Genomic DNA, 25,990 nt, shown 5'->3' on the forward strand with positions numbered 1-25,990 from the left:
GGGGAGCAGACAGAAGCTGGAAGTCAAGAGAACCAAAAGAGAAAGAAGACACTACCATGTGCATTGACATGTGACGGAAAAGCCAAGGACCAATGATCACTGGCCAGTCAGAAGATACCAACCCCATGAAGAAGCAAGCCTTCTAGTCTCTGAAACTATGAGCCAATAAACTCCTGTTGTTAAGCAACTGGGAAACTAAAACAAAGGGAAAAAAGAAAAACAAAATAAAGAGGGATAAAAGTGCTATATAATTCAACCACCTACTTTTTTTCCTCCAGACTTGGCTTAAATGGTTTTTGGCTATTTCCAAAAAATCAAATGCATCTTCAAAAGGCCAACATCAGCTGACCCTGTGGATGGAAAGTTACTAAAGCAAAGCATGAGTTACCTCTGACTTGTAGGGCCCACTTGGCATGATTTCCTGCAGCTGGATAAGGGTCTTTACAGAAGGCAGAGTGATTATACTTTTGATGATAAGACTGAACAAGTTAACCCGATCTTCAGAGCCAAGCAACAAATGGACATCTTGGTAACTAGGAAAAGACAGTTTGGGAATAGCAAGTGGGGAGAATTTGATTTGATATTGATAAGCAGGGATCAAAGTAACCAAAAACATAAGGGTAGCCTGGTTAGTGTATCATTCTGATGGAAGAGATAAATGGCAAGGTGTGTTAATGTGTTTGGCTCAATCTCACAAAAGGATAGAGGAAGGATTTTGAGGCTCAGAGCCTCCATCCTGCCACCCCCCCACACACACCCTGACTTTTCCCCTCCTGCCACGTTGCTCCCCACAAAGAGGTCAGTGGAGTGCTTTTGTTATAGACTTTCCTCCATTTCAACCAGGGAGGGAAGCCTGCTACAGTCTAAAAATAGTAAACCACAATTTTCCAAAGGGTGTTGTACTGAATGTTATTAGTTTGGAGAATGGTGAATTGAACCAAGTTAAAACTTTTAACCATGGACCTTCTCAGGACCTTTAATCAGTTAATTTGCAGTATAAACTCCAAGAGACATAAACAGCAAGCAGCCCTCTCCACATTTCTTTGACTGTATTACTCTACTGTTGAGAAGCATATGTGGACTAGCTTTCTACTGAATATACTTCAGACAAAATTGAATCCCAAAGTGGGTCCAATGAAGTCTTTGATATATGGAGGGTAGCATAGAAGAAATCAAAATTCTTATACAAAAACATGGATATGACTTTCTTTCCCCTATCTAAATATTTTACAGACATTTACGAAGTGGAACACATCAGTTGCTTTGGCTTCGAGTTTGGCTTTGGCTCTGAATGCGGGATCAGAATGCACATGGGAGAGGCTTGAGGGCATCACCTGAGGTCAGCAATGGTAACGAAGACCTGCCGGCGCACAGGGCTGAAGAGAGAATGCAAGGGCTCCTCTTGCACCAGCAGCTGCAGCGAGAGGAAAAGAACTTTAGAGTCAAGAATGTGCCAAGTGATTGGGACAAGTATCAGGGATGTGGATGGCCTGCAAGAACAGTAGCAGCTCCTCTGGTGGGCCCTGCTACGTGGCTGCACAGGACTGGAGGCAGGACAGTGGCGGGACTAAGAGTTTATCCTTTGGAGCCAGACCCTGAGGCCTGGTTCTGCCTCTTACTAGCTGTTTGAGCTGACACTAGTTATTTAACCTCCCTGTTCCTCAGTTTCCTCATCTGTAAAAAGAGATAACAGAACTGCCTACCTTTAAGGGGTAGTTATGAGTACTATATGAGTTAATTCTTAATACCCAGTAGCCCTCAATAACTGTGAGATAGTTTGTTATTCATTATTTTTATCATTGGTAATTGTTTCCAGTTTGGATGATTCCAGTTTAGGCATCCTAACTCTTCTTTCTTCTAAACCAGTCATCTCTACTACAGTGCCTAATATTATTCTGACTTACTTGTCTTGGAAAAGGAATAACTTTCTAAATTACTAATTGGCAGAAGGAAAGCTGGTTTGCTCTGCTGGAAAAATTTGCAGAATGATGGAAAGGGAAAACAGGCTTTGGAGTCAGATAGCACCTGGGTTTGAGCACTGGCTCTGCCACTCACTCACTGTGTGACCCTGAATGTATTAATTAAATTTCCTATGCCTGAGTTTCCTTATCTGTAAAACTGGAGGAAATAAGACATATCTCAGGGAACTGATGTGAAGAGTAAATATAAATGGTTGTAGTGGAAACTTTACTGGATTTTCCCTCCAGTCCTTCTACTTTGGGAGTGCCACCAGCCCATAGGAATGGGCAACTCACAGCCATGTTTCTGCTAAGTCATTCTGCCACCCTGGTCACAGCTGATCTGACCAGGAATAGACACCAAAGCCAACTAAATTCCTTTCCTCAGGAATCTGGAATTGAGACAAAGAACTTCAGTCTGCCTGCCCAATCTACTGAATGGAAAAAATTTGAAATTGGGAACACTGGGCCCTATGGAAAAGATAACAGAGAGCCAATTTTTTGACAGGGAGATAGGGAGACAGGGAGACAGAGACAGAGAGAGAGGGAGGGAAGTGGGAAGGAGAGAGAAATGGAAATGCATACAAAGGTACAAAGATAAGAGATGGAAAGTTCTCCCTGAGTATCTGAAAGCTTTTTATTTTCTAGTTTTATTCCTATCCTGAGGCAGGCTGCTTTTCCTTCCATAGGGTTCTGGGGGACACCTAGTTATCCTTAGGATAAATATTAGTGGACTTCTCTTTCCTGCCACTAGAAGATCTCACTAGGAACTTAGGATACTGCTCAGCAGATAGTAAGTGCTCAATAAATACCACCATGTTCCCTTTCTGAGTTTTCTTTCTCTTCTCACCTTCTAACTCGGGTCTAATTCAAATCTTGCTAGTGGACTGTCCTTCCTTTATCTCTTTTCTCAAGGAGTGCATTTTTTTTTAATGGGTTTATAGTCTGGAAGGGATGAAGCATAAGACACTGTCTTCAGCCTTGATAGCTTTCACAGGGCTCTAATTACCCAAATCTAGTTATCTCAAGGGCACTGCCACTAAAAATCATAGCCAAGACCCAGGATTTTGGTGCTAAAAAGTGAGTTCATTATGATCCCTCTCCAAAGGACAGGCCTTTCTATCCTTCAACAGTTGTCAATAGAGTCCTTCTCCAGGGCCCATAAAAGAGATGAATTGTGACTTTTTTCTCCTTAATTCACATCTAATCAATCATGGCAATAGCTACCCCCTGCTCTGCAGTTTCTATTCTTCATTCCTGCAGCCATACACTTCACACATACATGAAGGCAATGCCTCTTAGCTATATCCGCAGACCTGCGATCCCTTCTGACTTCAATCTGCTTTACCTACTTTTGCCAGATAATCTTTTGTTTCCATTTAAAGAATCAGTTAGGTATTAAAGGCTTATTTTTTCACAACTTTGCTAGCCTCTAAGGGGAATTCAGAAGTGAGAGATTTTTTTTTGTTTGTAAAGTACTCTTGTAGTGGTACCTTTTGGGATGACTGCCCCGATCAAAGTAATCCGTCCTCTAGGAACTGTCTCCAGTACACAGGGAGGGATGCCTAAAAGTCATGCCCTTACAGTACGATCTTCACTGCAGCCATTCCTGATTGATGCAGGGGTGGAAAACAGACCTAGTCTGGACCAATCATATTCTCCCTCCCAGAATTTGGAATTTTAGACTGACAGACCCTGACTGGGAATCACCGAAGGTTTGAGTCATGGTAATGGTAGAGCAGCTCCTGTCTTTGAGAACCCTGGAGCCATCCTGGAACCAGCCTTTCTGGAAGCTTGATTGTTAAAGCTCTTCTTTAGATTCTAAAAAATATCCCAGCGTTCTTTAAAAAAAAAACAAAAAAAAAAACAAAAAACTTAAGTGAGCCTGAGTTGTTTTTTATTGTTTGCCCCAAGAAGAATCTTAATCAACTTAACCAAATGAGACATGTTTTCTCAAAGGTCTTAATAAAAATTAGACAGGTATTAATGTCTCCATTTTACAGGTGAAGTTACTGAGGCTCAGAGGATCTAAGTGATTCTGTCAGCTTGTATTTGACAGAACTGGAACTAAAAACTGCATTTCCTGACTCCTAGAATAGCTCCCTTTCCTCTCTACCCTTCTATGTCAGAAAGATCAAACTCTCACTAGGTCAACTGGATAGTCTTTTCCTATATTAGTTCAGCCCACTATGAACTTTCTGTCCTCTGAACTCCTTCAGCATTTATTATCCATACCATCAAAGAGTCTTCCTGATACATACTCAGTCATTTCCTGCCTTGCTGCTCAACTAATAATTACCTCCCTCAATGCTGAGTTCACCCTTTATTTATCAAACAACAACATAGTAGTAAGGTTTTGTGGAGGACCTAGGATATAGAACTAGGGTGGAGACTTGTTCCTGTTTGCTAATGCTGCCCATAATGCAAAATACCAGAAATGGATTGGCTTTTATAAAGGGGGTTTATTTGTTTACACAGTTACAGTCTTACGGCCATAAAGTGTCCAAGGTAATGCAACAACAATAGGGTACCTTCACTGGAGGGTGGCCAATGGTGTCTGGAAAACCTCTGTTAGCTGGGAAGGCACGTGGCTGGTGTCTGCTCCAGAGTTCTGGTTTCAAAATGGCTTTCTCCCAGGACGTTCCTCTCTAGGCTTCAGCTTCTCTCCAAAATGTCACTCTCAGTTGCTCTTGGGGCGTTTGTCCTCTCTTAGCTTCTCTGGAGCAAAAGTCTGCTTTTAAAGCCTGTCTCCAAAATGTCTCTGTAAACTGCAGCTCCTCTCTCAGCTCCTATGCATTCTTCAAAGTGTCCCTCTTGGCTGTAACAAGCTGGCCCCTTCTGTCTGAGCTTATATAGTGCTCTAGTAAACTAATCAAGGCCCACGCTGAATGGGCAGGTCCACACCTCCATGGAAATTATCTAATCTGAGTTACCACCTACAGTTGGGTGGGTCACATCTCCATGGAGACCCTCAAAGAATTACAATCTAATCAACTCTAATACATCTGCCCCCACAAGATTGCATTAAAGAATATGGTTTTTTCTGGGGGACATAATATATACAAACCAGCACAAGCCTTAAGCTGGAAGAGAATTAGGAGGCACTAAGTACAAGTCTGGTTTCATTAACCTTCTCTCACAGTGGGTCTTTGTGCTCATGTCTGCTGCTAAGTCACTAAAAACCATCCCCCTGGCTATGGCACCATATTGCAGGACACAGAATCCTGGCCTTGGCATAGCCAGGAAGGAATATCTAGCATACCATTCAAGATCCCCACCCAGTGATCCCTTCTCTCAACCCTAGCCATCACATCCTTCAAGGCATAGACCAGGAAAGGATTAGGGTAATTTCACCCCAATCCTGTCATTACTGGCTTCTCTATCCCAGTTGCCATTGACATTCATTTTTCTTTAAGCTTTATTCTGTTTTATTAAAAGTTCTCAACAGATTTTTTATAAATTTTTTTGCATAAGAGACACAAAATAAACTGTACATGAAGTGTTGAGTTTGACTTCGACATATGTATACATCCATGAAAACATCACCACAATCAAGATAATGAACATATCTGTCATCCCCAAAAGTTTCCTTGTGTCCCTTTGTAATTTCTCCCTCCCGCCTTTCTCTACCTTGTACCACTCCTATCTCTAGGCAACCATTTATCTGCTACCACCATAGATTAATTTTCTAGAATTATATATAAATGAAATCATAAAGTATATCCTCTTTTTCCCCTAGCTTCTTTAGCTTAGCATAATTACTCTGAGATCTATCCAAGTCGTAGTGTATATCAATAGTTCATTTTTTTTTTGAAAACTTCAATGGACATAACATTTTATTTACCATTATGCAATCTGCTTTTTCTTTTTGACAGTATGCTCCAGATATTATGTTGTTGGATGTAGCCAAAATGTATTCATGTTCTTTACAGTATTTACAGCATTCCAACACTGCTGAATACTCTATAGCAATGAAAATGAATAAATTATGCTTATAGTCAAACATATCACAACAGTTTTTTTTATTGTAGAATATATCATATTTACATAAAAGTAATAACTTTCCAAGTGCCATTTAACAATTAGAGAGCAAATTTCAAAGAATATCATGGGTTACAGTTCCATAGTTTCAGTTATTTCCTCTTTGTGAAATATAACATATATGCAAAAAGGTGTTAATTTTCAAATTACAATTTAACAAGTAGCTATATAGCAAATTTCAAAGAATGTTATGGGTTACAGTTCCACCATTCAGTTCTTTCCTTCTAGCTATTCTAATACTCTAGCAACTAAGAAAAAGAAAATTTATATAGCGAATCAGCATTCATAATGCTTTGTTAAATTCTATCTTCTCTGTTGCTACCCCTTCCTCTAGTTGAATCACTTTCCCTATCTTCAGGGATGTCTAGGCAGTGACCACCCTAACTTGTTCATGTTGAAAAGGAATGTAAACATTATGGGAAAAGAGGACACAACTGGTTGATTTTCTTGAAGAGGCTATTGCCTCTGGGTTTTGGAACTAGGGGAACTCTCTGGAGGATTAAGTTTCTGAAGAATAAACTTAGTGAGTAAAACTTTCATAGAGTCTCAGATAGGGACCAGATATTCTTTAGGGTTTTCAGGACTACTGTTAACTTGGGCTTATCATACTGTGGCCATTTGGCATATCTAGCTTAAGCTTGCATATGAGTAACCTCCAGGACAGCTTCTCAACTCTATTTTAAATCTCTTAGCCATTGAAACCTTATTTTGTTGCCTTTCTTTCCCGCCTTGTGGTCAAAAAGTCATTCTCAACTCCTCAATGCCATGGTCAGGCTCATTTCCAGAATCCGTGTCCCACATCACTACAGACTCACTCACCTGGGGTGTCCTGTCCCATGTCGGGGGGAGGGTGATGAATTTATTTGCAGAGTTGGGCTTAAAGAGAGAAAGTCCACATTTAAGCAACAAAAGACGTTCTCTGGAGGTGACTCAGGCATAATTATAGGTGGGCTTAGCCTCCCCTTTACAACCATCAGTTTCAAGAGCAAGCCTCAAGATCAAGTGCTTGACTTATAAAGTGGGGGTGGGAGTGGGGGGGGGTTCTAATTTCACATAGCATTTGTTCTGTCCATGATAATCAATCAATATCTCACATTATCAATACTTTGTTGTACAATCCTCATCACTCTCCATTTTAAACAATTCTCATGACCGAAAACACCCCAGAGCTCTTTTCAGCCCTTAATTATTTGTCCCTAGTATTTGTGTGGTACTAGTAAGGTATTCCTATTAATTATAGTCCCTAGTATACAATGGGTCGGTTTTTCCCATCTACCACTCTGTTGTCAACTCCCTGTACCAGTGTCATGCCTTAGAAGTATATCATGCAAGCACCTATCTATATTGGTAGTGCTGATCTGTGGGATACATGCCTTTAAATAACCCCTTTCAATCCTGATTGCCTTCAATGCAGTTCTGATAGTTAAAATCCTATTAAGAAACAATCATCACCCCTATCCATTCCCATACCTTTAAATTCACCCTTTTTTACATATCTGAACATATTAGGTTATCATTCCCCCTTCACTAGCTTCAGTCTATCTTTAGGTCCCCAATATTCTACATTATAAGACATTGATTTTACATTGATCAGGGAGTTCACGGTAATAGTAACATACAATATCTCTCCTTTTGTGTCTGACTTATTTCTTCAAGGTTCATCAGGTTGCCATATGTTTCAGGACCTTGTTCTCTCTTACTGCTGCCTAGTATTCCATCATATGTATATATCACATTTTATTTATCCACTTGTCTGTTGAAGGACACTTGGATTGCTTCCATCTCTTGGCAATTGTGAACAATGCCGCTATGAACATCGATGTACTAATGTCTATTTGTGTCACTGCTTTCAGATCTTCTGGTATATACCGAGACGTGGACTTGCCAGATCATAGGGTATTTCGATATCTAGTTTTCCGAGAAACCTCCAAACTGTCTTCCACAGTGGCTGTACTATTATACATTCCCACCAGCAATGAATAAGAGTTCCAATTTCTCCACATCCTCTCCAGCATTTGTTGTTTCCTGTTTGTTTACTGGCAACCATTCTTATTGGTGTGAGATATATATCATTGTGGTTTTGATTTGCATCTCCCCAATAGCTGGTGAAGATGAACATTTTTTCATGAGTTTTTTAAGCGTTTGTATTTCCTCTTTGGAAAAATGCTTTTCATATCTTTTGCCCATTTTATAATTGGGCTGTTTGTACAATTGTCATTGAGTTGCAGGATTTCTTTATATACGAGAACATCAGTCTCTTATCAGACACCTAGTTTCCAAATATTTTCTCCCGTTGAGTTGGTTGCCTCGTCACCTTTTTGACAAAGTTTTTTTGAGGCACAGAATCTTTTGATTTTGAGGAGTTCCCATTCATCCACTTTTTCTTTTGTTGCTTGTGCTTGGGTGTAATGTCTAAGAAGCTACCTCCCATTACTAGGTTTTGAAGATGTTTCCCTATATTATCTTCTAAGAGTTTTATTGTATTGTCTCTTTTTTTTATTTATTTTTTAATTTTTTTATCTTCATTTTATTGAGATATATTCACATACCACGCAGTCATACAAAACAAATCGTACTTTCGATTGTTTACAGTACCATTACATAGTTGTACATTCATCACCTAAATCAATCCCTGACACCTTCATTAGCACACACACAAAAATAACAAGAATAATAATTAGAGTGAAAAAGAGCAATTGAAGTAAAAAAGAACACTGGGTACCTTTGTCTGTTTGTTTCCTTCCCCTATTTTTCTACTCATCCATCCATAAACTAGACAAAGTGGAGTGTGGTCCTTATGGCTTTCCCAATCCCATTGTCACCCCTCATAAGCTACATTTTTATACAACTGTCTTTGAGATTCATGGGTTCTGGGTTGTAGTTTGATAGTTTCAGGTATCCACCACCAGCTACCCCAATTCTTTGGAACCTAAAAAGGGTTGTCTAAAGTGTGCGTAAGAGTGCCCACCAGAGTGACCTCTCGGCTCCTTTTGGAATCTCTCTGCCACTCAAGCTTATTTCATTTCCTTTCACATCCCCCTTTTGGTCAAGAAGATGTTCTCTGTCCCACGATGCCAGGTTTACATTCCTCCCCGGGAGTCATATTCCACGTTGCCAGGGAGATTCACTCCCCTGGGTGTCTGATCCCACGTAGGGGGGAGGGCAGTGATTTCACCTTTCAAGTTGGCTTAGCCAGAGAGAGAGGGCCACATCTGAGAAACAAAGAGGCATTCGGGAGGAGGCTCTTAGGCACAACCATAGGGAGGCCTAGCCTCTCCTTTGCAGCAACCGTCTTCCCAAGGGTAAAACTTATGGTAGAGGGCTCAACCCATCAAACCACCAGTCCCCTATGTCTGTGGTCATGTTAGCAACCATCGACGTGGGGTAGGCGAATACCCCTGCATTCTCCACAGGCTCCTAAAGGGGGCACTACATCTTTTTTTTTCCTTGTTTTTCTTTTTTTTTTTTTTTAACTTTCCCTTCTTTTTTAAATCAACTGTATGAAAAAAAAGTTAAAAAGAAAACAAACATACAATAAAAGAACATTTCAAAGAGACCATAACAAGGGAGTAAGAAAAAGACAACTAACCTAAGATAACTGCTTAACTTCCAACATGTTCCTACTTTACCCCAAGAAAGTTACCTAATATAGCAACATTTCTGTGAACTTGTTCCTACTATATCCATCAGAAATTAACAGACCATAGTCATTCCTGGGCATCCCCAGAATGTTAAATAGCTTATCTGTTCTTCTTGGATTATTGTTCCCCCTTCCTTAATTGCTCTCTATTGCTAGTTCCCCTACATTCTACATTATAAACCATTTGTTTTGCATTTTTCAAAGTTCACATTAGTGGTAGCATATAATATTTCTCTTTTTGTGCCTGGCTTATTTCGCTCAGCATTATGTCTTCAAGGTTCATCCATGTTGTCATATGTTTCACGAGATCGTTCCTTCTTACTGCCGCGTAGTATTCCATCGTGTGTATATACCACATTTTATTTATCCACTCATGTATTGTCTCTTATATTGAGGTTTTTGATCCACTTTGAGTTCATTTTTCTATAGGGTGTGAGTCAGGGGTCCTCTTTCATACTTTCGGATATGTATATCCTATTCTCCCAGATACATTTTGTTGAAGAGACTGTTCTGTCTTAGTTCAGGAGATTTGGGGGCCCTATCATAAATCAGTCGACCATTGATCTGAGAGTCTATTTTCAAACTCTTAATTCTATTTCAGTGATCAGCGTGTCTCTTTGTGCCAATACCATGCTGTTTTGATCACTGTGGCTTCAAAGTCAAGAAGTGTTAAGTCCTCCCACTTCGTTCTTTTTTAGAATGTTTCTGGCAAATTGAGGCTTTTTTCCCTTCCAAATCAATTTGATAACCAGCTTTTTTGAGTTGGCAAAGTAGGTTGCTGGAATTCTGATTGGAATTGCACTGAATCTGTTGATCAGTTTGGGTACAATTGACATCTTCACGACATTTACCCTTCCTATCCATGAACACAGAGTATCTTTCCACCTTTTTAGCTCCCCTTTTATTTCTTCTAGTAACAGTTTGTAATTTTCTGTGTAGAAGTCTTTTATATCCTTGGTTAAATTTATTCCTAGGTACTTGATTTTTTTTAGTTGCTATTGTGAATGTAATTTTTTTTTATTGCCTCTTCAGTTAAGTCCATTACTAGTATATAGGAACACTACTGACTTATGTGCAATAATCTTGTATCCTACCACTCTGCTGAATTATTAGCTCAAGTAGCTTTGTCATCACTTTCTCAGGATTTTCCAAATATAAGATCATATCATTTGCAAATAATGACAGTTTTACTTCCTCCTTTACAATTTGGGATATCTTTTATTTCTTTGTTTTGGAGAATTGCTCTGGCTAGAACTTCTAGCACAATGTTGAATAATAGTGGTGATGGTGGGCATCCTTGAATAATTCCTGATCTTAGGGGGAAGGCTTTCAGTCTCTCACCATTGAGTACTATGCTGGCTGTGGGTTTCTCATATATGCCCTTTATCATATTGAGAAAGTTTCCTTCAATTCTTACCTTTTGAAGTGTTTTTATCAAAAAGGGATGCTGAATTTTGTCAAATGCTTTTTCAGCATATATTGAGATGATCATTTAATTTTTCCATTTTGATTTGTTAATGTGTTGCATTAGATTAATTGATTTTGAACCTTCCTTGCATGCCAGGAATGAACCCACTTGGTCGTGGTGTATAATTCTTTTGAAATGCCTTTGGATTCAATTTGCAAGTATTTTGTTTAGGATTTTTGCATCTATGTTCATTAGGAGGATTGATCTATAGTTTTCCTTTTTTTTTTTTTTTTTTGTAATATCCTTATCTGGTTTTGATATTAGAGTGATACTCGCTTCATAAAATAAGTCAGGTAATGTTCATTTTTCTTCAATTTTTTGAAAGAGTTTGAGCAGAATGGTGTCAATTCTTTTTGGAAAGTTTGGTAAAATTCCCCTTGAAGCCATCTGGCCCTGGGCTTTTATCTGTAGGTAGATTTTTGATGATTGATTGGATCTCTCTGCCTGTGATTGGTTTGTTGAGTCTATTTCTTCTTGGGTCAGCCTAGGCTGTTCATGTGTTTACAGGAAATGGTCCGTTTCCTCTAAATTGTCTAGCTTGTTGGCATAAAGTTGTTCATAGTATCCTTGTATGATTTTTTTTTTATTTCTACAAGGATCCATAGCGATTACCCTGCTCTCATTTCTGATTCTGTTTATTTGAGTCTTCTCTCTTTTTTACTTTGTCAGTTTAGCTAAGAGTCTGTCAATCTTATTGATCTTCTCAAAGAAGAAACTTTGGTTTTATTTATTCTATTTTTGTTGTTGTTGTTGTTCTCCAATTCATTTATTTCTGCTTTAATCTTTGTTATTTCTTTTCTTCTACTTGCTTACTTGCTTTAAGGTTAGTTTGCCAATCATTCTCTAGGCTCTTCAGTTGTTCAGCTAGGTCTTTGGTTTTAGCTCTTTCTTGCTTTTTTTTTTTAATTCAGTTTTATTGAAATATATTCACAAACCATACAGTCATCCATGGTATACAATCAACTGTTCACAGTATGATCATATAGTTATGCGTTCATCACCACAATCTATTTCTGAACATTTTCCTTACATCAGAAAGAATCAGAATAAGAATAAAAAATAAAAGTGAAAAAGAATACCCAAACCATCCCCCCATCCCACCCTATTTGTCATTTAGTTTTTACTCCCATTTTTCTACTGATTTTTTTTCAATTTTTTAACTTTGTTTATCAAAAAATTAAAAACAAACAGGCAAACAACAACCAAAAAAACCCCACAACATTTCAAACAAAGCAATGGATTAAGGAAAACAAATAACCTAAAATAACTACTTTGCTTCCAATATCTTTCTTGCTTTTTGATGTATGCATTTAGAGCTATAAATTTCCCTCTCAGTACTGCCTTCACTGCATCCCATAAGGTTTTTTTTTTTTAATCCCACAGGTTTTGATATGTTGTGTTCTGTTTTCATTTGTCTCTAGATATTTACTTATTTCTCTTGCAATTTATTCTTTGACCTACTGGTTGTTTAGAAGTGTGTTGTATAACTGCCATGTATTTGCAAAAGATCTGGTTCTTTGGGAACAGTTGATTTCTAGTTGCATTCCATGTATGGTCACAGAATGTGCCTTGAATAATTTCTATCTTTTTAAATTTATTAAGACTTGTTTTGTGCCCCAGTATATGCTCTATCCTGGAGAATGTTCCATGAGCACTAGAGAAGAATATATATCCTGGTACTTTGGGATGTAATGATTTGTATATGTCTATTAAGTCTAATTTATTTATCATATTGTTTAGGTTCTCAGTTTCCTTATTGATCATCTGTCTAGTTCTATCTCTAGAAGAGAGTGGTGTATTAAAGTCTCCCACTATTATTGTAGACATGTCTATTGCTCCCTTCAGTTTAGCCACTATTCGTCTCATGTGCTTTGGAGCTCCTTGATTGGGTGCATAACATTTATGATTGTTATTTTTCTTGGTAAACTGTCCCTTTTATCAATATCTAGTGTCCTTCTTTGTCTCTTATGACATCGTTGCATTTAAAGTCTATTTTATCTGATATTAGTATAGCTATCCCTGCTTTCTTTTGGTTGCAGCTTGCGTATAATATTTTTTCAATCCTTTCATTTTCAGTCTCTTTGTTCTCAGGGTCTAAGATGAGTTTCTTGTAAACAGCATATCCATGGGCAATACTTTTTTTTTTTAAATTCAGTTTTATTGAAATATATTCACATACCATACAATCATCCATGGTATACAATCAACTGTTCACAGTACAATGATATAGTTCTGCATTCATCACCACAATCTATTTCTGAACATTTTCCTTACATCAGAAAGAATCAGAACAAGAATAAAAAATAAAAGTGAAAAAAGAACACCCAAACCATCACCCCCATCCCACCCTATCTGGCATTTAGTTTTTATCCCCATTTTTCTACTCATCCATCCATACGGTAGATAAAGGGAGTGTGATCCACAAGGTTTTCACAATCACACTGTCACCCCTTGTAACCTACATTATTATATAAATGTCTTCAGGAGTCCAGACTACTGGGTTGGAGTTTGGTAGTTTCAGGTATTTACTTCTAGCTATTCCAATACATTAAAACCTAAGAGGTGTTATCTATATAGTGCATAAGAATGTCCACCAGAGTGACCTCTCGACTCCATTTGAAATCTCTCAGCCAGTGAAACTATTTCATCTCATTTTGCATCCCTCTTTTGGTCAAGAAGATATTCTCAATCCCACGATGCCAGGTCCAGATTCATCCCCGGGAGTCATATCCTGCATTGCCAAGGAGATTTACACCCCTGGGAGTCAGATCCCACATAGGGGGGAGGGCAGTGAGTTCACCTGCCGAGGTGGCTCAGTTAGAGAGAGAGAGGGCCACATCTGAGCGACAAAGAGGTACTCAGGGGGAGACTTTTAGGCACAATTATATGCAAGTTTAGCCTCTCCTTTGCAGTAACAAGCTTCATAAGGGCAAGTCCCATGATCGAGGGCTCAGCACATCAAATCGCCAGTCCCAATGTTTGTGACAACATCAACACCAGTCCAGGTGAGGAAGTCCAACACTTCTGCACCTTCCCCCAGCTCCTCGGAGCAGGGGAGGGGGGCTGTAAATATATTTTTTATTCTCTGCCCAAATTACTTTGGGATGTATTACTATTTCACTCTAACCTATACTAACCTACCGTATCTCACTTCCTATTCAAAGTTCCATGGGCAATACTTTTTAATCCATCCTACCAGTCTGTGTCTTTTAATTGGAGAGTTTAATCCATTCACATTCAAAGTTATTACTGTGAATGGAGCTCTTCAACCGGCAATCTTATCCTTGGGTTTTTAGTTGTCAGATCTATTTTTTCCCTCTCTCTCTCTCTTTTTTTTTTTTTCCGTTAAGTTTCTCTTACTAATATTCTTCAGTTCTGTGCCCTTCTCCAGACCTCTCTCTCTCTCTTTTTTTTTTTCCCTCAGCCAGTAGAGTTCTCTTTAGTATTTCTTGCAGGGCAGGTCTCTTGTTAACAAATTCTCTCAGCACTTGTTTGTCTGTGAATATTTAAAACCCCCTCAATTTTGAAGGAGAGATTTCCTGGATATATAATTCTTGGCTCACAATTTTTCTCTTTCAGAATTTGAAATATTTCATACCATTGCCTTCTTGCCTCCATGGTGCCCACTGGGTAGTCATTACTTAGTCTTAGGTGGTTTATCTTGTATGTGGTGAACTGCTGTATTTTGCTGCTTTCAGAACTTTCTCCTTCACTTCAGCATTATCAATCTGATTAGTAGATGTCACAGAGTTGGTTTATTTGGATTTATTCTATTTGGAGTTTGTTGGGCATCTTTTATTTGCATATTCATGTCATTGAGAAGGTTTGGGAAGTTTTCCCCAACTATGTCTTGAAACACTTTTCCTAGCCCTTTATTCTTCTCTTCTACTTCTGGGACCCCAATGATTCTTACATTTGTGTGCTTCACATTGTCAATCATTTCCCTGCACTGCATTTCAAATTTTTCACTGTTTTGTGTGCTCACATTCAATTGCTCCGTCCTCTAATTCTCTTATCCTTTCTTCTGCCTCTTCAAATTTGCTGTTGTGTCTCTGGTATATTTTCAATTTGATCAACAATCTTTTATTTCCATAAGAAAGATCTCCTATTTTTTTATTTACTCTTTCAAATTCTTCTTTATGCCCTTCTAGAGTCTTCTTGGTGCCCTTTATGTCTTTGGCCATTTAGTTGAAATTGTTTTGAAGGTTTGTGTGTACTTCTTTAATTGCTCCAAATTTTGTCTCTTCCAGCTTTTTAATTTGTTCATTTGGCTTGTCCATATCTTCTTGGTTCTTCAGGTGCTTCATGATTTTCTGTTGGCTTTGGGGAATTTTCTTATCTTGGTAAGATTATTTTGTGAAACACAGAATAATTTGAGCATTTATATATAATTTGGCAGAGCTACAGCTTGCCTGAGTGCATTTCCCTGTCCTACCAGCCAATGGCGCTCTTGGGACACCTCTTACTCTCAAGCCAGCTTTCCCCCAACTTCACCTGTATGCTGGGCAGGGTCCAAACCAGACTGGGAATCCAATCAGTGCACTGGTTCTCTGTATGCTCTGGAGACTGCCTGCCCTGGGGGTGCAATATGGGCCCTGTGCAGTTTGACAGGAAATCTGCTCTAAGGGCACCCTCCTGCTCAAATGTGTCCTGTTCCCTGCCTGCTGTGTGTCTGCGAGCCTCTGGGGTGTGGGAGGGGCTCCTGGTGCTTCTGTGTGGTGCCCTTTCCTATCCCTGCTTCTTGCCTATGCACCCCCCGAACTTCTGTGGGGTGAAGAGAAAATGCAGTCAATACTCATCTGCTGCCTCCTGGGATCCTTCACAGGAGCTCCCAGTCATGTGGCTGTGGAGGATTACCTGTCCAGTTAATTGTTAAGGTGCATGCATGGGAGTGGAGAGCCTCTGCTCACTTCCTTGCCCGGTGGCCATCTCACTGCTGCTGGCCCCAGGAGGCAGCCCTGGCTGAACAAACTCACCCCGTCCCTCAAGGTACAGTCTCTCTACTGCCATTTCCCTGAAACCATGGTCCCAGGTGGCCTCCAGCCCCTCTCGAATGGGTGACACCCTGCTGGGTCCAGATGAGCACAGTGTGCAGAGCTGAACAGGTGTTGCCAAGATGCCTGCGTGAGTTTGAAAGTCACTCTTGGAAGGTGCTGAAGCTCCATTCCTTTTTATTCTAGTAGTATTCTATTTTATGGATATACCATCATTTGTTTATTCATTCATTTGGGTTGGGATGGACATTTGGATTATTTCCATATTTGGCTTTTACAAATAGAGCTGCTATGAACATTTATTTGCTAGTTTTTGTGTGGACATATGCTTTTACTTTACCTAGGATTAGAATTGCTGGGTCATATGGTAACTGTATGTTTAACTTTTTAAGAAACTGCCAAAGTGTATCTCAAAGTGGTTATGCCGTTTTACATTTTGAATAGCAGCATAAGAAAGTTTCAGTTGCTCCATATTCTTGCCAATGTTTGGTATTGTCTTTCTTTTTTTATTTTAGTCATTCTAGTGGGTATGTAGTAGAATCCCATTATGGTTTTAATGTGCTTTACCCTAATTACAATGAAGGTAAGCATCTTTTCATGTGCTTATTTGTATATCTTCTTTATCTTCTTTGGTAAAGTGCCATAACAGATTTTCCCCATTCTTTTCCACACTCTGTTCCTAACCCATCCTTCTTCTGTTTATGGATACTGAAGAGTCTTGCATGGGAGTTTGTCATGAGAAGACTGGCAAATGCCTTAAAGATCTTCTTTCTCTATAATGACCCTGGCTTTCTCCTCCTTGTGGATTCCTCAGCAGAACAGCCTCTCCTCTAGGTGTTGGGAACCATTTCCTTCAGTCCCCACAGAAGGGACTGCAGGGAGTTTTTAGAATTATACCTTAATGCAATGATAGATGCAATTTTCTGATAGATACCAGCTACCTTTAACTCTTCTAGGCTGAAACTCTTGTCAGCTGAAACTTTGTTGTGATACCTAACAGTTGAGCATTTTACTACTAGCTGGATAGATCTAGATACAGAGTATGGGGCAATTCAGTGTTCTTTTGCCCTCTGAGATTCAAATTTGTGGATCTTCTAAGCTGGCTAGTTGAACCAAGTGGCAACCCATTTCTGCCAGTCCTTGTGGAAATGAAACTTCAGAATCATGCCATTTTGGCTGGCTGTCATGGCTGCCTATGGTGCTCTTTCCAAGAAGTATAGCTTAGCAGAAAGCTGCATTCATTCTTAAATCTGCATTATTCTGTACTTCTCGATGCATTGCTTGGGAAGCTTCTCAACTATTTACTTCATAAGGTCTGGTCATTTCCAGATGGATTATAAACTCTTGGATGACAAAGATTAAAATTCCCAAGAAATGTGTTTCCTTCATCTTGCTCTAGATAGAGAAGATCCTTCATAACTGACTATCACTTAACAAACCCATTAGCTTGTTAGCCTTCAATTCTGAATACTAATCATCAATCTAATCAGCTTACTGATCTATAGTATGAGAAAGAACTTTAAACAGGAGTACAAAGAAATCTCAGACCCATAGAATTTTAGAGCTTTAGAGGAACTGATGGGGACATTTAACAGAAGAGAGAATGAAAGCTTGTTCAAGTGCATCACCTTCTTTGTAAAGCCCTTCTGGATCCCTTGACGTAGAATTGACCACTCACTCACTCCTCTGTGCCCACAATATACCCATTTAATTTCTGTTAATGCCCTGTTACACTTGGTTACACCTTACTTGGCTACAGGAACAGAGACTGTATCTTCTTTGTCTTTGTAGTTCCAACTCCCAGGAAAGTGCCTGGAATGGTCAGACACTTAATAAGGCAATGAATGGATAAGCTGATGGCAGAGTGTGGCTGGAGTAAATCAAAATGGGACAAAAAACAATAATAATACAATAAATGCTTAATATGTGTTAGGTATCATGTTATGTGCCTTACATTTATTTCATATTTAATGCTCACAATAGATTTGTGAAGTAGATACAGCTATTATTCTTATTTTATAGATGAGGAAACAGAGGCACTAAGAAGTTCAGTAATTTCCCAAAGACACACAGCTAGAAAGAGGCATAGCTGGGACTTGAACCTAGGTTTTTGATTCTAGGGTCTCCCTCAAAACGACTGCTTGATTAATAAGAATGTAGCGTTGGACTTACTGAGAAATTTAGAAGCTGCTATTCACCTTTCCACTCCTCTTTTAAGTGGCTTTTAGGGGTGGTTATATTTGGAGGGTACTCTGAGTATTTCCCCTCTCTATGCAGAGATACTGATATGGGAAGAGGCTAAGGGAATTAAAAACATAAGTGAAGCCACTAAAAATTTTGTTGGCCAAGACACTAAATTTGTGTGGTCTTGAGAATCTGTGACAAGGTCAAAATACTTACATTTAGGATATGCACAATATCTGCCATGTGGCTGTGAACAAATGATTCTGTGGTTTCATCATAAGGTAAAGTTTGGCTGAGAGAAGACAAAGATCTTAGGAATGTCAGCTTCTCAAATTCATCCTGAATATGTGGAAAATATAATAAAAAGAAAATTATATAGTATAATCTCATTTCATAATTGTAGAGGGCTTTCAAAAAGCTTCTTGGAATGATTTAAACATCTGACATCTCATTTATTCCAATATCAGTCTTTTATTATAAGGAATGAATCAACTACAGAGAAATTTCAGTGAAATTCTTGTTCACTGGTGCTGCCTTCATTTGAGATCTCATTTCCCCTCTCAGTTGGATTACTAATTGCTCCGTTGTGGCTCTTCCCACCTTCAGTCTTTGCTTCCCCACCTACCCACCCTGTATACTGTTGCTCAATTAAGCTTCCTAAATGTGACCTCTGACGCCATTATTCCTAGTTCTCTTGATTCATTATTTTGAGACTTTAAGGTTTTCTATTAAAATGCAAGTTCTGATTTGAAGAATAAATCTTTTTTATATTATTTTTCTGATTATAAAAGCACTATCAAAGAAATTTTGAAAAAAAATTTTGAAGAAGAAAATAAAAGTCACCCATAATTCCACAATCTTGAGAAAATTTCTTCCAGTCCTTATCCCCACGTACACAGATGGTATAAACTAGTATAAGCACTCTGGAAAGCAAGTAGCAATATATAAAAAGAAGCTCACTTCAGGGCCCCATTATCTTTTACTCAGATTAGTATAATAATCCAACATTGGATCTCCCTGCTCCAGTAAATGCAAATGTGATCAGTTAATTCCCTATCTAAAATCTTTTCAAGACACCCACGGAGGTCAAAGCCCTTTCCACCGGGACCCCAGCCAACTCTTTAAATTCATCTCTTGTCTTGCCCTGCATCATTCTGGGCTTTATCCAAACTAACTTTTATACTAATGTGCATTTCCCAACATTTTTGCTGCCCTTTCTTGCTTCTGGACCTTTGAAACTCGTGACTTTTCTGCATTTCTTCCTCTTCTTGCTTATTGACTAAAATCTATATATCCTTAAAAACAAAGAAACAAACAAAAAAACCCCAGTATGTACAGAAGATTATGTGCTGGTTTAAATCATAATACAATGTTCAAGGGGAAAAAGCATAATCCATTTTGAATGCTTTTGGCATAGGTAATAAAATATAGTAATCCTAGCCTCTAAACAAATCTATACATCCTTTAAGACTTGGCTTATGCACTTTCTCCTTTCAGAAGCCTTCCTTGACCCACTGGAAGCAGGGTCAGGTGCCATTCCTAAGAGTATCCATAAACCACATGAGTATATTGCGATCATGCATTTATGATACTCTGACATAATTATCCTCTTTTAATCTATTTCCTGACTGGCATGGACTCAGGTCAAGGCAAAAAATGGACTTTTTTTTCTTCAGTTCACTACAGCAGTATATGCCCTTTATTAATTACAAAGAAATCTTTATGAAATCCTGTAATATGAAGTATAAAGAATAACCCATGTCAAAAGTGAAAACAAACATGCTAGCTTTAGGTGTTTTGTTTTCGACATATATATATGTACAGCAAATATACAGACTGATGAATTTTCACAAACCAAAAATACCCATGTAATCAACAAGAAAAAAATATTGTAAACATTCCAGAAGCCTTCCTCGTACTCTCTTCTAGAGCAAGCTATATATTTTTAAGTATTATAAAGTAAGATTGACTTTTTTTGGTGGGAGGTGCATAGTTCTAGGAATCTTAATTTATGAAATATATACCTGTAACCACTACCACAATTAGAATACAATGCAGGTATGTATAATTTATTCCTTTTTATTGCTGAGTAGTAATCCATTTTAAGGAGGTGCCCAATTTGGAATGGGAGCCTTGAACAACCAGCAGAACTTTCTCAAAGCTCCAGAAAACATGTAAAGGATTGCAGTAACAGGGTAAGTGCCAAATAAAGAAAAAGACAACTTAAAAACAGTGAGACCTCCTGGTATCCTTGATGGACCCACTCCCATTCCCTTACTGGCTCAGCATAAATTCAGCCCATGATCCCAATACAAGTCCCTGGTTCCAGTTCTGGAGGAAGCAAAGTTGCCCTCGTGCACATAATGGGAGTATGTACATCAGTGCCAATTTGTCTGGAGGCATCCTAAAGGATTGTACGAGGACCCTCATCACAGTCTCACCATCCCAGAAATTGCTCTGTGTGTAGAGGAAACTCACAGAGCTTTCCTACAGAGCTACAGAACACTGTGAGAGAACAGTCAAATCACAGCTATCAGGGGCAAAGGTTTGCTGACTATGGGAAATACAGCGAAGTGCCTGGGACCATGAGGAAACTGTTTCCTAGTAGTGGGGACATTTGGATTCATGTAAATGGGGGTGGGTGTGGGTGGTTTCTAGAGCCACACTCCCATGACCAGAACAAGATGCCATGTGCAGAAAGGACAGGGGAGGACCCTATACTTTTGCCTTGAGCTATTTCCTAAACTCATTGTATGGCTAAGCACTGAAGGAGAACATTTGCACAGGCCAATTTACAAAGACTGGGAAAGGTGTTTTCTATTTTCTGTATTAGAATTTTTATTTATTTATTTTCCCAGGCACTCCACCTCCTCCCCTCTCCCCCATGCCCTAGTAACCTTTAATCTACTTTTTATCTCTGAAAATGTGCTATTTCTAGTCTTCAGTTGTTGTTGTTAGCTCCTGGCATTCAAGAAAAGCTCTGTCATAAAATTATACAAACTTAGAATACAAACTTAAGAAACAGATGCCATATTTATTAATTTTCTGGTTACACTATGAATCACAGTGAAATAGGGAAAGGTGAAAATTTTGTGGAAAAAAAACACAGGGATATCAGAAGACCATAGGAAAAGGAAATCAACTAATAACCTCTATCAGCCAGGAAAGTTCTCTATGATTTGGTGGACTTTGATTAACTGTTCATACAAATCCCAAGTAAAATTTAGATTTTGAGACTTAATGTGATTTTTAAAAAATTTATTTGGGGAAAACAAGATCATTATAAATAAACAGTTTTTAAAAACAAAAATAGGAAGGAAGGAAGGAAGAAAGAAAGAAAGAAATAGCTGCCATACAGTCTAAATTCCAGGGATAACAAATTAATATATTAAAATAACCAGGTTTCAAAGATAATACAAACATACAAGAAACAGAAAACACAAAAAGAAACAGAAAACAATGACCCATAAAAGGAGGAGTTTAATGAATTAGAAACCATCAGTGAGGAGGACCAGACCTAGGACACATTAGACAATGACTTTTTAACAATGGTCTTAAATGTGCTCAAAGAGCTAAAGGAAAACATGGACAAGTAACTAAAGGAAATCAGGGAAATGATAAATCAACACAAAGAAAATATCAATAAAATGAAAGACATTATGAAAAGGAATGAAACAGAGCTGAAGACCACAGTAACAGAAAAACAAAATTTCCTAGAGGGGTTCAAAAGAAGATTTGAGATGGCAGAAGAAAGAATAAGAGAACTTGAATATAAAACAATTGAAACCATTCAATATGATGAGCAGAAAGAAAAAAGAATGAAGAAAAGTGAAGCGAGCCTGAGGAACATGTGGGACTCCATCAGGCATACAAATTATGGATTATGGAAGTCCCAGGAGAAGAGAGAGAGGGGTAGAGTACATCCAAATAAACAATGGCTGAAAACTTCCCAAATATAATGAAAAACATGAATAAACACATGCAAGATGTTCAACCAACTCCAAACGCTAACAGACCCACACTGTGACATATTATATTCAAACTGTCAAATGCCAAAGATGTTGAAAGAATTCTGAAAGTTCCAAGAGAGAAAAGCAATGTGTCATGAATTTTAAGGGAGCCTCTTTAAGATTGAGAGCCAATTTCTCATGGAAACTATGGAGGCAAGAATGCAATGGGAAGACATATTTAAAGTGCTGAAAACAAAACAAAACAAAACAAAACAAAACAAAACAAAAAAGCCAACCAAAAATTCTATATCCGCAAAACTGTCTTTCAAAAATGAGGGGTGGATTAAGATATTCCCAGATAAATAAAGCTGAGGGAGTCTTTCACCTCTAGACCAGCACTACAAGAAATGCTAAAGGGAGCTCTTCAGGTTGAGAGAAAGGACACAATACAATAGGTCAAAGCTGCATGAAGAAACAAAGATCTCTGGTAAAGATAACAAAATGGATTAACATAAATGCCAGTACTATTGTAACTTTGGTTTGTAACTCCACTTTTTACTTCCTACAGGATCTTAAAGCCAAACGCATAAAATGTAATGATAAATCAATGGTTTGGGACTCCTAATGTACAAATAAGTAATTTGTGACAAGACCTACATAAAGGTTGGGGGAATGGAGGGCTGTAGGAACATAGTTTACATATGCTATCAAAACTAAGTTGGTATGGAGCAAATGAGATTGTTGTAGAGTTAGGATGTTAAATTTAAGTCCCACAGTAACCACAAGAAAATATCAGATAACATGAAAACTCATAGAGACAGAAAGTAAAGTAAAGGTTTCCAGGGGTGGGGGGCAGGGTAAATAGGGAATTAATGCATAATGTGGGGTTTCTGTTTGGGGTTAAGGGAAAGTTCTGGTAATGGATGGTGGTGAGGGTATGGTAATACTGTGAGGCACTTAATGGTATGCTTAGGAGTGACTGAGATGGGAAAGTTTATGCTGTATATGTTTCCACAACTACAAAAAAAGAAAGAAGGAGCAACTGAAGAAACAATGACAATTAAATGCAATACATGTAATCGGATAAGATCTAAGAATGGAGAAGCAAAGACTCAAAGGAACATTACGAGGGCATAAGAAAAAATTAGAATATAGAATGTAAAATTTCTTGAACTTGATAATGGCATTTAAGCTGATTACATAAGTAAATATCCTAACTTGTAGGAAATGTATATGGAAGTATTATGTGTTCAGTAAGTATGATATGTGCAACATGCTCTCAAATGTTCAGAAGATATAGATAGAGGAAGGAAGGAAGGAAGGGAGGGAGGGAGGGAGGAATGAAGGAAAAGAAAAAGAAAGAGGAGAGAAAGAAAGAAATGACAAAGTTGGCAAAATGCTAAAATTGGTGGATCTGGGTATCTGGGGGGTGGGCCTATGTTGGAGTTTTCTGTATCAGGTTTATATTTTTGCAACTTTCCTTTGTACATCTGAAATTATTTCAAAATAAAAAGTTTAAAGAAAAAAAAAGACACAGAGGAGGTCAAAACACCATGAACACTGACTAGAGAGAGGTTACTATAATAATTGCTTCTCATAGCAGACCAGGTCAAACAATATACTATACAGCAGTATCTTGTATAAGAGGTGAAAAGACATAGAGGTAATGGGGATGAGCCTCATTGAGAGAATCTTCTTGAAATGAAAAGGGGGGTGAGAAATGAAACAAAATAAAGTTTCAGTGGTGGAGAGATTGCAAATGGAGATAAGAGGTCATTCTGGAGGTTATTCTTATGCATTACATAGATATCCCTTTGCTCTAGTTTGCTAATGCTGGTAGATAGAATACAAAACACCAGAAATGGATTGGCTGTTATAAAAGGGGGGTTATTTGGTTATACAGTTACAGTCTTAAGGCTATAAAGTGTCTAAAGTAACACATTGACACTTGGGTACCTTCACTGGAGGATCGCCAATGGCATCTGGAAAACCCCTGTTAGCTGGGAAGGCATGTGGCTGGCATCTGCTTGCTCCCAGGTTGCGTTTCAAAATGGCGTTCTCCAAAATGTCTGCATCAGCTTCCAATGGCCGTCTTCAAAACATCTATCTCAGCTACAGCTGTGAGCTCCTTATGTCTCAGCTTATATAAGGCTCTAGTAAACTAATCAAGGCCCACACTGAATGGGCGTGGCCACACCTCCATGGAAATACTGAACCAAGAGGTTCCAACCTAATCCACACTAATATGTCTGCCCCCACAAGACTGCATTAAAGAACATGGCTTTTTCTGGGGGACATAACGTATACAAACCAGCACACACTTTTTAGTTTTTAGTGTATTGGAATAGCTAGAAGATAATACCTGAAACTGTTGAACTGCAACCCAGTAGCCTTGATTCTTGAAGATGATTGTATAACTATGTAGTGTGATTGTGAAAACCTTGTGACTCACGCTCCCTTTATCTAGCGTACGGACAGATGAGTAGAAAAATGAGGGCAAAACTAAATGAATAATGGGGGGATGGGGAGATGGGATATATTGGGTGTTCTCCTTTACTTGTATTTTTATTCTTATTTTTATTTTTTTGGAGTTATGAAAATGTCCAAAAATTGATTGTGGCGATAACATGCACAACTATATGATGGTACTGTGAACAACTGATTGTGCACTGTGGATGATTGTAGGGTATATGACTGTATCTCAATAAAACTGAATTGACTAAAAAAAAAAAGAAAAGACATAGAGGCAAAACAGATAATGTGTTTATCAGTTAGGTGGGTAAAAATTAAAAACAACAAAAAAAAGTAATACATATTTTTCACATTTGTAATCAACTAGCCATTTAATATCCCATGCTGGTGGGAATATAGTTTTAATATTCCTGGGGGACTATTTAATAGTATTCATTAAAAGCCTGAAATAAATGCATACCCTTTCATTCAGCAATGCCACATCTAGGAACTTACTCTAGACTGCAAGGTGCACAAAGACATAAATAGAATAATATTTGTCAAAGAACTATAATAAACAAAAAAACTGGAAGGAACCTAAATGTCTTATCATGGGGTATGGATTAAGTAAATTAAAATATTAATTTCTTTTTTTGCTAACTTATTCATTTTATTGCTCTTAGGATAAAGACCAAAATCCTTATCCTGGTTTATTTTTGCTTTAACATTTTTTTACTGTGAAATATATATGCAGAGAAGTGATAAATTTCAAGGTACAGTTTAACAAGAACTTACAGAGCAAATTTCAAAGTATAGTATGGATTACAGTTGCTCAATTTCAGATATTTCCTTCTTGCTGTTCTAATATACTAGAAACTAAAAAGAAACATCCATATAATGATTTAGTGGTCACAGTCATTTGTTAAATCCTAATATCTCTGTTACAACTCCTTCCTCTCATTTGATCATTCTCTCAATCTTCAGGGATATTTGGGCAATGACCATTCTAATTTCTTCATATTGAAAAGGGGTGTCAACATTATGGGTTAGGGAATACACCTGGCTGATGTTCTGGGAGAGACGGGCATGTTTAAGTTTCAGGGCTTATCTGGCATCGAAACAATCTGGAGGTTTTGCATTTCTGAAAAGTAAACTTAATAAGTAAAATTTTCATAGAGTCTTAGATAGAGTCTTCTATAGAGTCTTAGACAGAGCTGTGGGTTTTCAAGAATACTGTTGGTTGGGGCTGGGCACACTGTGGCAATTTGCAATATCTGGCTGAAGCTTGCATATGAGTAACCTCC

At 38.2% G+C, this 25,990-nt stretch overlaps 1 protein-coding gene across 2 annotated transcripts in view; it reads right to left on the bottom strand.

Annotated features, from left to right (window-relative positions):
* MROH8 (maestro heat like repeat family member 8) overlaps positions 1 to 25,990 on the bottom strand; it is a 116,454-nt gene that overhangs the window by 56,960 nt on the left and 33,504 nt on the right. For both annotated transcript variants that reach the window (XR_005213043.1, XM_037811393.1), the window contains exons 2-4: positions 18,502 to 18,624; positions 1,335 to 1,414; positions 389 to 533 (exon numbers count right to left, since the gene is read on the bottom strand). Coding sequence is in view for 1 of the 2 variants with exons in the window: in XM_037811393.1 (XP_037667321.1) it covers positions 389 to 533; positions 1,335 to 1,414; positions 18,502 to 18,528 (252 nt within the window). In the remaining variant the exon portion in view is untranslated. The remainder of the gene's footprint in view (positions 1 to 388; positions 534 to 1,334; positions 1,415 to 18,501; positions 18,625 to 25,990) is intronic.

Source organism: Choloepus didactylus, chromosome 19 (assembly GCF_015220235.1).
Source record: "Choloepus didactylus isolate mChoDid1 chromosome 19, mChoDid1.pri, whole genome shotgun sequence".
Lineage (NCBI taxonomy): Eukaryota > Metazoa > Chordata > Mammalia > Pilosa > Megalonychidae > Choloepus > Choloepus didactylus.